Source organism: Tauraco erythrolophus, chromosome Z, assembly GCF_009769465.1.
Source record: "Tauraco erythrolophus isolate bTauEry1 chromosome Z, bTauEry1.pri, whole genome shotgun sequence".
NCBI classification, from domain to species: Eukaryota; Metazoa; Chordata; class Aves; order Musophagiformes; family Musophagidae; genus Tauraco; species Tauraco erythrolophus.
In genome coordinates this window covers 27750482-27764515 of record NC_141496.1, presented here as the reverse complement: position 1 = coordinate 27764515, position 14034 = coordinate 27750482, and the positions used below count along the sequence as shown (strand labels likewise).

Here is a 14034-nt window from a genome sequence, read left to right as displayed (position 1 = left end):
AGCTGGAGAGGGACTTTTTACAAGGGTGTATAGTGATAGGACAAGGGGCAATGGATGTAAACTGAAAGAGGGCAGATTTAGGTTAGATATAAGGAAGAAATTTTTCACTCTGAGGGTGGTGAGGCAGTGGAACAGGTTGCCCAGAGAAGTTGTGGATGCCCCATCCCTGGCAGTGTTCAAGGCCAGGTTGGATGAGGCTTTGGGCAACCTGGTGTAGTGAAGGCTTTCCCTGCCCATGGCAGGGGGGTTGGAACTAGATGATCTTTAAGGTCCCTTCCAACCCTAACCATTCTATGATTCTATGATAAGACACTGACTGTGAAAACAAACTTGGAACCATATACAAACAGAACTGATCAGTGATGATTTTAATTAGCTAGCAAGGTGTTAGTAACTAAGAGCACATAATACAGAGCTTTTACCCAATAGGTGTCCCTATGGGGGTGGAGAAGAGAGGTCCAGCCCATCGACTTGTCCCAGACGTTCTGATGGACGTCTTCCCCCAACATCCCCTTCTCTTAAGCCGTTTTGTCTTGGGTTAGGCTGACCCTCCCACACAGCCGGTCACTCCCCCTCCCCCACCCCCAGGAATGAGGGAGAGAATTAAAGGAGAAACAGGAAACCCGTGGGTTGAGATAAGAACAATTTAATACAGATGATTTAATACACAGTGTAGATGCTCACCACCCCCTCGTATGTGAAGCCCGTCTCGTCCTGAAGCTGCAATCCCGGATGAACGCGAGGCCCCGAAATAGAGAAGAGCAGAGAGAGAGAGAGAGAGTACTCCGAGAGTGGGAGTACTGGGAGAGAGAGGGGGAAAAAAGGCAATAGAGCAAAAGCGCAGCAAGTGCAAAAGATCAGAAGCGGCGAAAGAGCCAAAGCGCAAAAGCCCTTCTGTCCAGCTGACCCTCACTTTTATACTGGGCATGACGCTGAATGATATGGAATACTAATTGGCCAGTTTGGCCCTCAATCTTAAGTTCCACCACAAATCACAAGGGGAATCGTGTCCCCCTTGTCCCAACTATGCTCCCCCCTTATCCCGCCGCGCTTCTGCACTCCGGCACACTGAAAAGTCCTTGGAGTCTCACGTCCAACCACAAACATCAACTTGCTATCAACATTCTTCTCAGAGCGAGCCTCTGAGTAAAACCAAAACACGGAGCTCTTCTAGCTGTTAAAAAGAAGAGCTAACTGTCCCAGCTAAAACTAGGACACGTTTTTATACTGGTTTTTACTTTCAGGTGGAGCTTGAGTGACTAGTCATATGTACCTTTTTTAGGATTGGTGTAAATTTTCCTCGCTTTGTTTTAAAGGTATAGGCTAGAAGAATTTCAGAGCGCATGCTCAGTGAGGGGTGGTTGCAGCCCAGAGACGGGTAGCTTTTGAGATGGAGGTGTGTTTTGGTATTATAATGACATTATAATGAGCAAAGTTCAGCTTCAGAACACAATTTCACCATCATTACTGATGCAGCAGTTATGATTCATCTTCCTTTATGGCAGCTATGTGGTTATCTTTGCCAGTCACTCTCTATCCCTGATAACAGAGATGAGCTGTGGTACCTCTGTGCCACTCTACTCCCCATTTCAAGGATGTTGTACGTTCCGCTCGGTCTGAGCAGGCCTTGTCCATGCCAACCGCATTCCGTTTTTGGGAGCAGCAACCACGTCGTACTTCAAAGCTGCTCTAATATTACAGCTTATGTTAAAATGCAAACTGAACTTTGGGAAACAGCATTCTTCCATTCCCCCCAATTTCTGTTATCTTTCCACAGGGTTGAAAGTTCTTTAGCAAGAAGATTCTAACTTCTATTAAATGAAGGGATGCACACATAAGAAAGATTTGCTGTGCAGGTTTATAATGTCATTACAAGATTAAGTAGTTGCTAAAAAGGAATAGTGTCTTTACTGTTCTTGATGTTTATGTTGCCAAAAAACAAATACGGGAGTAGTTTTTAACTAACATCCAGTCCACTTTTCGCTAGGTATTAAGAACCTTTTGGATAACTGTCAGAGGATCCCCAACCAAGACCAGGAGGACAAGGATAATGATGGTGTTGGTGATGCCTGCGACAGCTGCCCTACAATCAGCAACCCAAACCAGGTTAGCGGGCAGAAGGAAAAAAAAAACTCGTTTAGGGAGAACGACTGCTGAGATCCAAAAAAGTGCAAGAGAATGAGGCAGCCCATGCAGCCATAGTGTTTATTTTTTAACAGTAGGGGTTTAAGAAGGTTTTAGGGAGCTTCAAACTCTCCTGAGCAATCAGGTGTATTCTTCTAGCTTGGGATGTTGTTAGCATGTCTGCCTTGCCAGTGTCATTGTCTTCTTCAGGGTGTGCTTGCAGCCCAGAAAACCAACTGTATCCTGGGCTGCAGCAAAAGGTGCGTGGCCAGCAGGTTGAGGGAGGTGATTCTGCCCCTCTACTCTGCTCTCGTGAGACCTCACCTGGAGTACTGCATTCAGCTCTGGAGTCCCCAACACAAGAAGGACATGGAGCTATTGAAGCGAGTCCAGAGGAGGGCCTCAAAGACGATCTGAGGGCTGGAGCACCTCTGCTATGAAGACGGGCTGAGAGAGTTGAGGCTGTTCAGCCTGGAGAAGAGAAGGCTCCGGGGAGACCTTCTAGCAGCCTTCCAGTACTTAAAGGGAGCCTACAGGAAAGCTGGAGAGGGACTTTTTACAAGGGCGTGTAGTGACAGGACAAGGGGCAATGGCTTTAAATTGAAAGAGTGGAGGTTTCAATTAGATACAAGGAAGAAGTTCTTCACTCTGAGGGTGGTGAGCACTGGGACAGGTTGCCCAGTGAAGTTGTGGCTGCATCCTCCCTGGAAGTGTTTAAGACCAGATTGGATGAAGTTTTGAGCAACCTGATCTAGTGGCAGATGTCCCTGCCCATGGCAGGGGGGTTGGAACTAGATGATCTTTGAGGTCCCTTTCAACCTAAACCAGTCTATGATTCTGTGATTCTACTGTCATGCTCTGAAATGTGGGCATGCTCCAGTCCCACGGAGTCCAATGTCAGACTCCACACAGTGGTGTGACTTAGTTACGCCTGGTATTTCTTTAATTAGGACAAAATGCTGTGTCCTTATTTAGCAAAACTTTCACTGCTCCTGGGTGAGAAGTCAGTGGGACTTTTTTGAATTCTGATTAAGCCCGTTGTGACTAACAAAAAGTGCTGGAAACTTTAGAGAAACATGGTAGATTTTTAAAGCTGCTTAAGAAATCAACCTTGGGTAAAAATGAGGGATATATATTTCCAGTAGTAGAGGAATTTTGCTTGAACTACTCCTCTTGCTTGAACTGCCCCAATCAAGTTTAACCCTGTTTATTCATTGTCTGTTTTTTCTTTCTTTAATAAAACTGATTTTTTGATTAGATGAATGATGCAAACAAGAAAATACCTTTTGTAAAACAAATGGCTTTCCATGCTTTATTTTAATTGTATTTAATTTGGTTGTGTTTTGGTTTAATACTGCTGTGTTAATAGATGCTCTCAGCAGCTGATACTGGAACTTATCTCTTGTTTCCTTTTGCAGTCGGATATTGACAATGACCTGGTTGGAGATTCCTGCGATACCAATCAGGACAGGTATGCTGTGGTGTGGCTCGTAACGGCACCAGGAAAATGGAAGAGGCTAGTCTTGAGCTGAAGCACACTGCTGATTCCTGGAGAGCTGTAATCCCTCAGACTAGCCTGGATTTAATTCCAATACCTCCTCAAAGAGATGTTATTTTAAAAACAGTGTTATGATTTGTCAGTCTGGATAGTTCACTCCCCTGTAGCAGTGCAGTTACAGAGCCCTTCACCTTTAGCCCTGCGTCCACACAGGCTTCCTGTGAATTCCTGTGGAAGTGACATTCAGAGCAGTTCTCTGGCTGTAAAACCCAGAGCACTGCTCAGAGCTTCCCAGTGAGCTAAGGTCTTTTTTCTTTCATTTATTTTTCATTCCTCTTTTCTTTCTTTTTTTTCTTTAGCCAAAATTTTAGCCCAGAAATTTTCAGGGCTGCAAGGTTTTCCGTAAGAGCCCAGTGTTTCAGAAGCAGAACTTTATTATCAAGTGTAAAACATTGGCAGATAAACCCCTTTGCTTTAGGACAAGAGTGGCAAGGCTCCTCTATGACTTTTACGTGCCCTGACCATTCAGGGGAGCATGTCCCATGACAAACTGCTAATGCCTGGCTGGAAGCAGCTTCAGCGTAAGCAGCTTCAGGGGTGGCAAGTCCTCCCCTGTGCTCCTCACTTAAAGCAAGAGGAAAGGGAAGTGATAAATCCTGTGCCGGCACAGCATTTCACCAGCCACAGACAGCTGCAAGGTCTCACCCCAGGGCTGTTGGTGGGTGCTGCTGTCTGGGACCCTAAGCATGGGCAGCACACTTCCCCACCTCTGCAGGGAGCATTGCCAGTCTTGGGCAATACCTGCCAAGGTCCCCAGCTGGGAGCCGTTTGACTTCTAAGTAGATGTTGCCCTGTTTTTTTTTCCTGTTTTAAAAAAAGGCATGTTTTCTTTTTTTTTCCTCAAACCTAACTAATGTGTATGAAGCATTTCCTGGTAGAAATGCTGTAGCTCTCTGCCTGAGGTTAACCTTGCGATAGATACACATGGATGGTCCTCATTGCATTTCGTCTCAAGAATGTGCAGACATTAGTTGCTCTGACTTGAAATTAAAGCATTGTTCTTAAGTAGGGGGAGATAGGTGGGAATACGCATAGCTGTAAGCTGCAGCTTTGCCTTCCTTAATTTGGCTGCACATCACTTCTGCTCTTCCTGTGCTAGGCAAAAACCTCTGAGGGGAAATACACCTGCTTATCGCCGAAACCGTTGTGTTTATGGTGTGTGAACAAAAGACACCTGGCTTCAGGCCACTTTTTTGCACACGTGCACTTAACCGTCAGCATGGAGAAAGAAGGCAGCCACCTTGTAACTTCCCAGACCCTTTCCTATAGTCTGTGTCCCCATTCCTGGTGACTCTTCGCTGTAAGCAGCTGATGCAGCCGTGGGCTGGAAGGGTGCTTGGGAGCTATAGACTTTCTGCTCTTTCTCACTGCCCAGCTTCCCTGTGGGACCGTAATGTGACAAAACTTGCTTTGCAAGAGGGTGAAGGTGGTTCTTGTTTTTAAACAAGACCAATTTCAGATGCTCATGCAGAGTGTCCCATAAATTTTCATTCACGCTCACACCTGCATGTTCATGAGCACCAAGACACTTGTGGACAACATGTGTGACAAGGGACACCAGCTGTTGAGTTCTTGCTGTCTCCTGGGTACCTTTTGATTCGTGACTGCACTTGTTGGATGTGTCTTACATGCCTTTTAGGAGCTGATGTGTTTTGGGATCTTGGGCTCCAGTATCTTTTCCTGCACCATGTAAGGCTTCTTTTTCTTTTCCTTATCTGAATATTTTTATAGCTGCAGGCTTAGTCTTCATCTTCCTGCCACCTTATCATACAGTCTCTGTTTGTTCCTCATCTCCTCACTGTTCAGCCACCTGAGCAACACCAGGTCCTGGTGCCCTGCTGGTCTGTTTCCAGCTGTGGATGTGCCTTCAGTGCATTCCCCACTCAGGTACCCATGTCGTCCCCCACGCAGAGGCATGGGGAGCTGATGTTGGTGTGACATTTCTTTTTGTTTCTGTGCTCGCAGCGATGGTGATGGGCACCAGGACAGTACAGACAACTGCCCCACCATCATTAACAGCTCCCAGCTGGACACGGATAAGGATGGGTTGGGTGATGAGTGTGACGAGGACGATGATAACGACGGCATTCCTGACCTCTTGCCACCAGGCCCTGACAACTGCAGGCTGGTCCCCAACCCTGGGCAGGAAGATGATAATGGTAAGATGGGTCTTCGGGAGCCATTTCTGTGCTTAGGCACTACATGCCCCAGGCATCACACATGTGCACCAGATCCAACACAGTCACCACACGTGCTTGTCCCAGGATGGACCCCAACACACAGTGGCCCTTTGGCCAAGGCAGAGTTCCTCAGGTCCCCTCCTCAGGCACTGCAGCCATCGGGGCTGAGACTCCACCAGCTTCTCAGACACCCTGATCCAATGACTCAGCCAGATGTGACTACTTGCTGCACCATAAATCTGCTTTCACTTCTCTGATGCATTCAGGTGATGGAGTTGGGGATATCTGTGAATCGGATTTTGACCAGGATACAGTGATTGATCGGATCGATGTGTGCCCTGAGAACGCAGAGATCACCTTGACAGACTTCAGGGCCTATCAGACAGTGGTGCTGGACCCAGAGGGGGATGCGCAGATTGATCCCAACTGGGTGGTTCTGAACCAGGTAAGAATACATCTGCTCTTTCTTACCTGTCTGAGAAAGATCATCTGCAAACTACAGTAAAACTGTCTCTGTAATTGCTGGACCTTTGTCCAACAAGTGAAAAGTGGAAGCTGTTGGTTGGTTGACTATTTTACAGGAGTTAAAATGAAGGTACTTTCTTTTAGCATGTGATAGCTTGGAGCTCCATGCTTCTAATAATCTAAAAGAGCTACAGGCTGGTCAGCTTGTTCTCAGTGGATTTCACTGCTGCCACAAAGGCAAACATGAGACTTTTGTGTCACCCTATGGAAATGTTTCTGTAGCAAAACAGTTTCCTTAATCCTTCCCAGAATTTGAAAGTCTGACCTGTTGTATAGTAGAGCATTTACTCCCAGATGGAGTCCAATAACTGTTATTTACACTAACAAATTCTAGCCTTCAGGAGGCTAATGTGTTCTGAGTCACAAGGAATGGGCAATTTTTTCCCATTGCCAAAGTCTCTGCCAAGCCAGCTGAGATGTGTACACCTTCCTTAATCCAGTCCTGGCAGTCAGTTTAATCCTGAAATCCATGACCAAACCGTAGGAGCTAAGCCTAGGAAAAGCTCTTTTCCCCCTAGCCCTCGTTCCCGCCTGTCCTCCACCTCCAATCCCATCTCCAGTTCTGGCTAGGTTCAGTGATTTCCAGAAGAAGACTAGGGTTAAGGAAAGAAAGAATCAGAGTACCGGCATTGCCAATTCTGCAATGGGAAAAGAAAAAGCTTTCCTGACTTGGGGTACCAAGCAGCTGAAACATTAGTATTTGACTATAGTTCTCATTTTCATTCAGATCTACAAGTGTTACAGGCACGTTGCAAGCAAACAGAGGTGGCAGATGAAGGGGGTGCTAAAGGGAGGCCAGAAGAGGCTGCCAGCCTTAGCCAACCCAGCTCGTCACGGATTCATTCATAGATTCATTCATAGATTTCTAGGTTGGAAAAGACCTTATAGATCATCGAGTCCAACCATCCCTAATCCCCATTAAACCATATCCTCAAGTAGATCATCCACCCTATTCTTAAACACATCCAGGGATGGGGACTCAACCACCTCCCTGGGCAGCCTATTCCAGTGGCTGACAACCCTTTCAGAGAAGAAATACTTCCTAACATCCAACCTGAATCTCCCCTGACTAAGCTTATGCCCATTTCCTCTTGTCCTATCACCCATCACTAATGTAAAGAGCCCTTCCCCCACCTCCCCACCATCTTTTCTCAAGTATTTGTAGGCCGTAATCAGGTCTCCCCTCAGCCTCCTCTTCTCCAGGCTAAACAGCCCCAACTCCCTCAGCCGCTCCTCATAAGTTTTATTTTCCAGCCCCTTGACCAGTTTAGTCGCCCTTCTTTGGACTCGCTCCAGGAGCTCAATATCTCTCTTAAAGCGAGGGGCCCAAAACTGGACACAATATTCCAGGTGTGGCCTCACCAGTGCCGAGTACAGGGGCAGGATCACTTCCCTGCTCCTGCTGGTCACACTATTCTTGATACACGCCAGTATCCCATTGGCCTTTTTGTGCACCTGGGCACACTGCTGGCTCATATCAAGCCGGTAGTCAACCAACACCCCCAGGTCCTTCTCCGCCAGGCAGCTCTCCAGCCACTCTTCCCCGAGCCTATAGCGATGCTTGGGGTTTTTATACCCCAAGTGAAGGACTCTGCACTTGGCCTTATTAAAGCTCATGCCATTGGCCTCAGCCCAACAATCCAGTCTGTAATCAGGTGGAGTCTAACCACCCTGAATTTACTCTTACAGGGCATGGAAATTGTGCAGACTATGAACAGCGACCCTGGCCTTGCTGTTGGTATGTATCCTCTTCTGAGATCCAAGTTTATAGCACGTGAACACATTTTATGCAGACTTGTTTCTAACCTGCGTGTATCCTCAGGTTACACAGCTTTTAATGGTGTTGACTTTGAGGGCACTTTCCATGTGAACACGGTGACAGATGATGACTACGCTGGCTTTATTTTTGGTTATCAAGACAGTTCTAGCTTTTATGTGGTAATGTGGAAACAGACTGAACAGACGTACTGGCAAGCGACTCCCTTCAGAGCTGTTGCGGAACCCGGCATTCAGCTAAAGGTACTGCTCTTGGCTCCTAGCTGGGGACACAGTGGTCACTACAGCCCAGCTATGCCATCCTGCTGTATGTTGGCCATGCCACCCTGCCACCTGACTGCCATGGGCTAAGCCGTTGCACTGTGCGATGGCCATGCTGCCCGACTGCTGTTCTCTCCCTGCAACAGGTGTCAAAACTGTGAAGTCAGGCAGCTGCCACTCAACCCTGTTAATGGAACCTTTTTTTAAGGAGCTTCATCCCCAGTCTTGCTCCTGCTCATCAGCTGGAGCATTGAGTTTCTGCTCTCATTGTGCTTTGACTGTAACTGGTCAAATTGCCTCCTCCTCCCTGGTCCAGGTTGCTTTTCCATGCAAGCAGTGGCTGTGGTTGTGTAAGAGAAGTTAGGGGGCTTGTGAGGAGGAGGAGGAGGAAGGGTACTTCTACAGACCTGTTGGCTGCTTCAAAAAGACTTAAGAGCTCCTGACAGTCACCTTTCTCTGTGATCAGCGTTGGAAAATTGTTTTTCCGCAGGCTGTGAAATCCAAGACAGGCCCTGGTGAGCACCTCCGCAACTCCCTGTGGCACACGGGAGACACCATTGATCAGGTCCGGCTGCTGTGGAAGGACCCTCGAAATGTAGGGTGGAAAGACAAAGTCTCCTACCGCTGGTTCTTGCAGCACAGACCTCAGATCGGTTACATCAGGTAAGAGAGGAAAGGACAGGTAAGGTGAGTGCAGATACGTGTCTGCATAAGCTGTTGCTTCTCAACACCTAATTCAGATGATAACTGAGAATTTATAATATGTCTGGGATTTTCACTGATGAAGCCTTGTAACAGATTAGACTTTCGAAATTCAGCCTCCACTTATTTTCCTGGGAAAGACAACTCTATGCTAAGCCTGTTTGTAATTGAAGTTTTCTACCATCTGGCTGTTGTAACTGTGCCCTACCCTAATAACTCCTTTTCTGGCTTTAATACCTTGTTTTCCAAGCCACTACTGGCCACTGGTCTGAAAAACAATGCATTTCAAAATTTCTTAATTTTGATCTTTTAGAATATTTTTGTTGGAATTGTGATAGTTCATTTGCATATTCTGGGATAACAGAATTAGTAGAAGTTGTCCACTTAAAGGTTGTGATCCTAATTAAGATCAGTAATTATCTTGACGTGATTGATTTGAGATTACATAGCATATATTCAGAAAGTTTGTCAAAGCTATGTAATGCATGTTATTGCATGTTATCTATTCTTATTTTGTTACTTGGGAAAAAAAAAAAAAGTTATTTAAAAAAAATTCACCATTCAGGAAGAAACATTTCACTCTGCAACATCCAGGTCAGCAGGAATTATACTTGCTGATCAAGTTTGATGTTGAAATGTGAAAAATAAACTGTTCTGGCATCATCAGCTCAGGTTTTGCAACCTTATAATAGAACAGAAATACAGGTAAGGTAGTTCTTCAAACAATCACTACCCTGCAGCTGAGATGCAGTAACTTGATGGTATAATTCCACTTGTCTGGTGCAGAGCATTGTCTTCAGTAATTGGAGTGAGCGTGGACTTTATGCTGAAATGGATTAGGAACATTTATACTGTCAATTATTGTGTCCCAGTCACAGGGCAGTAGTGAACAGATTTTGAATGGCAACTTTTCTTTAGACCAAGCTGTTTGTGAAGCTGCTTCATGAGTAAACATCTGCCTGTGGTTGCAGTCTCTCTAGCCAGCCTAATTAATTAACCCCCTGTAACTGGGAAAGGTGGCAAAGTCAGTGTTAATGAAATTCTTCAAAAACTCAAGGCAGCCAGCCCTAAAGCAAACGTCTGCCAGCTCTCTGTCCACATCTCGCTGTGGTCTGTTTAGGCCACATGCCACACACCATACTGTGTCTAGCAAAGTTTTCCGAGGCTTCAAGGAAGCTTAGGAAAAAGTGACTTCAGCCAGCCTATTCCATGGAAATTTGAAAGACAGCAAACTCTGTTCATTGTACAGACCCTTTTGAACTGCCTCAGCAAATCAGGAAATAAACCCAGGAACATAACAGGAATTGTTTGTTTGTTTTTTTTTTCCTTATTTTCTGAAAAGACACAAGAACTTTCTTTCCCTTCACCACTTGCTATTTTCTTGCATGTCAAACCAGCAGTGTCCTCATCCAAAACAGGGCCCTCCAGGCGGATCATCCTCTTAAGTCATTTACCCAGTACCCCAGAGGCTGAGGACCTGGTGTAGGCAATGCTGCAGCAGCTCAGCTGGCTCCAGTGTTGTCCCTCTTGAGCCCTCAGTACAGGACACGTGCTGGGGAGCTGGCAGGGTGCAGCTCTTCCCAGAGCTATTTGGGAATTTGCTGATGGGTTTTCTAACAAGAAGATGCCAGATCATCAAATCTGTTCCTGGGGTTAATCATAGTCACATTTTTAAAGAAATCTCACATTCAAGTTTAAGTTTCCAAACTGTTTGTTTGAAACTTTGCCTATTTTTTTTAGAAAAAAAAAGTTTAGCTTCGAACTGTGTGAGACAATATCCATCTGGCCTCTTTCAACCAATCTAATCTGGTTCTCCCTTTCTCCTATAACTATCGACTCTGGAATTTTTCAAGAGTTAAAGTTTGCAGCCTGACTGATGACAGGAAAAAACATTCAAAGGCTTTCCTAGGATGTGTAAAAAAAACCACCACCACAACAACACCCTCCCTGCTCAGCTCTTGCCAGCGTGCTGCATTGCTTCAGTTCCCAGCCTACAGAGGAGCTATCTTAATGCTTTTTCTTCCTGGGGCTTGATGGGAGGATAGCATGTCCAAGGCTAGAGTCACCATGGATAATGAAATTACTTTTGTGAATGTTGCAGTCTCAGAAAAGACCTAACAGAGCTTCTTCTGTTTGCTTTCACTAAGGGCAAGATTTTATGAAGGCTCTGACCTAGTGGCAGACTCTGGTGTGACTATAGACACCACGATGCGTGGAGGACGGCTTGGAGTTTTCTGCTTCTCTCAGGAAAACATTATTTGGTCCAACCTGAAATACCGCTGCAATGGTAACGTTGCTCTTATGTCATTTTAGCTAACAACTAGCAAGTGACCATGAAGAGCTGGTAGTGTGGCTGTTGGATTGAGCCGTTTTGCATCCTTTCCTTTGCTTTTCATTTACAAGTTATTCACAGCTGTGAAATGCCTCCCCTGACACCAGCATCACGCTGCAGCCCAGCCAGACGGGAACTAACACCTCACAACCACTCCTCCCAGAGCAGTCACTCTGCTGCAGAGATTGTGCCAACTAAGTAGTATAGCTGTCATCAGAGAATTAGAAACATTTAAAACCAGCCAACCATGAGAGTTGTACACGGACAATATACTGAGGCCATCATGTATGTAGGATGCCTTCAGCTCTGAATACAAGGTGAAATAAACCTGGAGAGCCAGTGGGATCCGACACCAGGCGTCAGTGTCACTCATGCACTTCCTGGTAGCTCCTGTCTGTGGCAGGACAAGATTATAAGATGCCCTTCCTCCCACGGAGGAATGCTTGGACTGTCTGGGAACGTGCTGGCTGACTCCTCTTGGGGTGAGAGCCTCACAGCTTAGCCCTGATCACCCATTAAATGGAATAACTCAAACCTGGTCACTCACACAGAAGCTGTTAATGTTGTTATTTCTGCCCTGGCAGCAGTTCAGCTAGCTTGAGATGGAGTTGGAGGGACAGTCCTCCCTCCTCTCAGCACCAACCCCTACCTGAGGAATGCAGCCTTAGGAAAATAAGTGACTAGTCATGTTGGAATAGTTTCCTTGTCTGCTTTCTGTGGATTCCAGAAGCCCAGCTCAGTCTGCAGTGGACCCAGCCTGGACCCAGCCACTGCATGGCCAGACCTTGGTGTCATGGCTTGTTCTGGTGATGGATGCTGGTTCTTAGGCACTCAGTACACCTCGGCTGGCGCTTGCAGGTCATGGTTAAACAGGGGAACTCCTAGACAGTGGTGCTTATAATTAAAAATTACTTGATAAGAGTCTCAAACAGTACGTGGTTTCCCAGAAAGCATGTTTCAAAGCTGCCACTGAAGTCGCAGATACTTTTCTGGCATTGAGCAGGCAGTGGCTTTGCTGCAGGCACTGCAGCAAGTCAATGAAACCCACTCAGAGAAGTCTCTGGAGTCCGCAGGTATCCCTGCTTTTATTTCCGACAAGTTCCTACATTTGCAGAAAAAGCTTAAAAAGAAATTTCAAGGCTCAGAAAAAGAAGTGATCAACAAAAAGCAAAGGCCATACCCCTTTTTTTCTATATACTGTGTGTATTTATATTCTTCCTTTTCTGAGTTTGGAGTTAACTTGTCCTGCATCAGGGTGGAAATAATCAGCGTAAAGTTGAGGTCAGACAGTTGAGCTTCATTGCTATGGCTCCATCTTTGGCTGCAGCCTTAGCTCTACGGTTAGCTCTGTGGCTCTCCAGATAAACTGTTCTGAGATCTGGCAAAGGCACACAGCAAACTCAATGCTTCAGACCGATCTGCAGTCAGCCTTACAACACTGACCCATCTCTGGGTCCCTTTGCCAGTTCTCAAGCTTTTAAACCAGTTGCAATTGGTCCTTGGGTTAATGTTTCTGTCCCTTCTTGTGGCGTGGGAAACCATCACAGGGAAGTTCAGTTAGTACATGAGAAACAGAAACGCTGGCGCTACAAACGTGTCTGGGGTGCAGAGGAGGACAACCACTTTTTCTGCCTTTCTGGTCAGTGTTTCTAAGTAAAAATGTAAGAGTGGAAGCCCAAAGCTTTCTGTTGGAAATGTGATTTGAAGATTCATAATTATGGGCTTGCACTGCAGCGCATCACTGTCTTGTTAGCCTCTCTGTGTTTCTCAGTGGTACATAGCTAAAACTGAAAACATTCCCAGTTTGTTCTTAATGTGTAAATAGAAGAGAAGGCATGTTACCTAAAAAAGACTACGTGGGTAATTCATTAAGTGCTCCTTGATTTTGTCAGAAGAGATTGAACTTTTGCATATTTTCCTGTTTACAGACACCATCCCAGAGGACTTTCAAGAATTTCAAGCTCAGCAGTTTGGCGTTGGGGATATTTAAAAAGTAAACGCAAACTAACACTGCTATTGCAAACAATAAAACAATATATTTTAAATCTTTATATGATTGTTGTAAGCGTGCGCACCACAGCTTGTTCTTATTGATGTGACTATGTCAGACTTTTTTTTGTATAAAAGTGAAAATAAAAAGGAGACAAAATAGATTGAGGCTTCGCTTGTTTTCAAATTTGCCGTTAAATCTAGGGACCAGCATGTAATGGAGTGACACTTGCTTAAAACATTCTGAGGAAAAGTTTGAATCTATCACCGTTTTGGATTCAGTATTAAACAGGGTGGGAAAGAAAACACAATTTTGTCTATCGTCTGGAATGTGTTGAAAACAACAGGTTGCATCTAGGTATGAAGAGGTTAGGAGCTGCCTGGCCAAGCCAAGGGCTTCTTAATACCTTTCATGTCCTGCTAGGAAAAAGTTTTGTCTCCTTTAGAGCAGCTAACTCCTTTGGAGACTTAGTTACCTTTGGCAGACCTCCTCTAAGAACTCTGTTAGACCTCCCTGTCCTCCCACGCCCATGAAACTATGAGTAACACTATCATATCCTGTAAAAGCAAAAAAAGCTGACTGCAGG

The 14034-nt window shown here is 45.6% G+C and overlaps 1 protein-coding gene across 1 annotated transcript in view; it reads left to right on the top strand.

The window, feature by feature from the left end:
* THBS4 (thrombospondin 4) overlaps nucleotides 1–13448 on the top strand; it is a 43586-nt gene extending 30138 nt beyond the window's left edge. The window contains exons 14-22 of the mRNA XM_086629935.1: nucleotides 1988–2106; nucleotides 3543–3595; nucleotides 5648–5841; nucleotides 6129–6307; nucleotides 8077–8125; nucleotides 8210–8406; nucleotides 8915–9087; nucleotides 11274–11413; nucleotides 13387–13448. Of these exons, the coding sequence (XP_086486061.1) occupies nucleotides 1988–2106; nucleotides 3543–3595; nucleotides 5648–5841; nucleotides 6129–6307; nucleotides 8077–8125; nucleotides 8210–8406; nucleotides 8915–9087; nucleotides 11274–11413; nucleotides 13387–13448 (1166 nt within the window). The remainder of the gene's footprint in view (nucleotides 1–1987; nucleotides 2107–3542; nucleotides 3596–5647; nucleotides 5842–6128; nucleotides 6308–8076; nucleotides 8126–8209; nucleotides 8407–8914; nucleotides 9088–11273; nucleotides 11414–13386) is intronic.
* The last annotated feature ends 586 nt before the right edge of the window (nucleotides 13449–14034 follow it).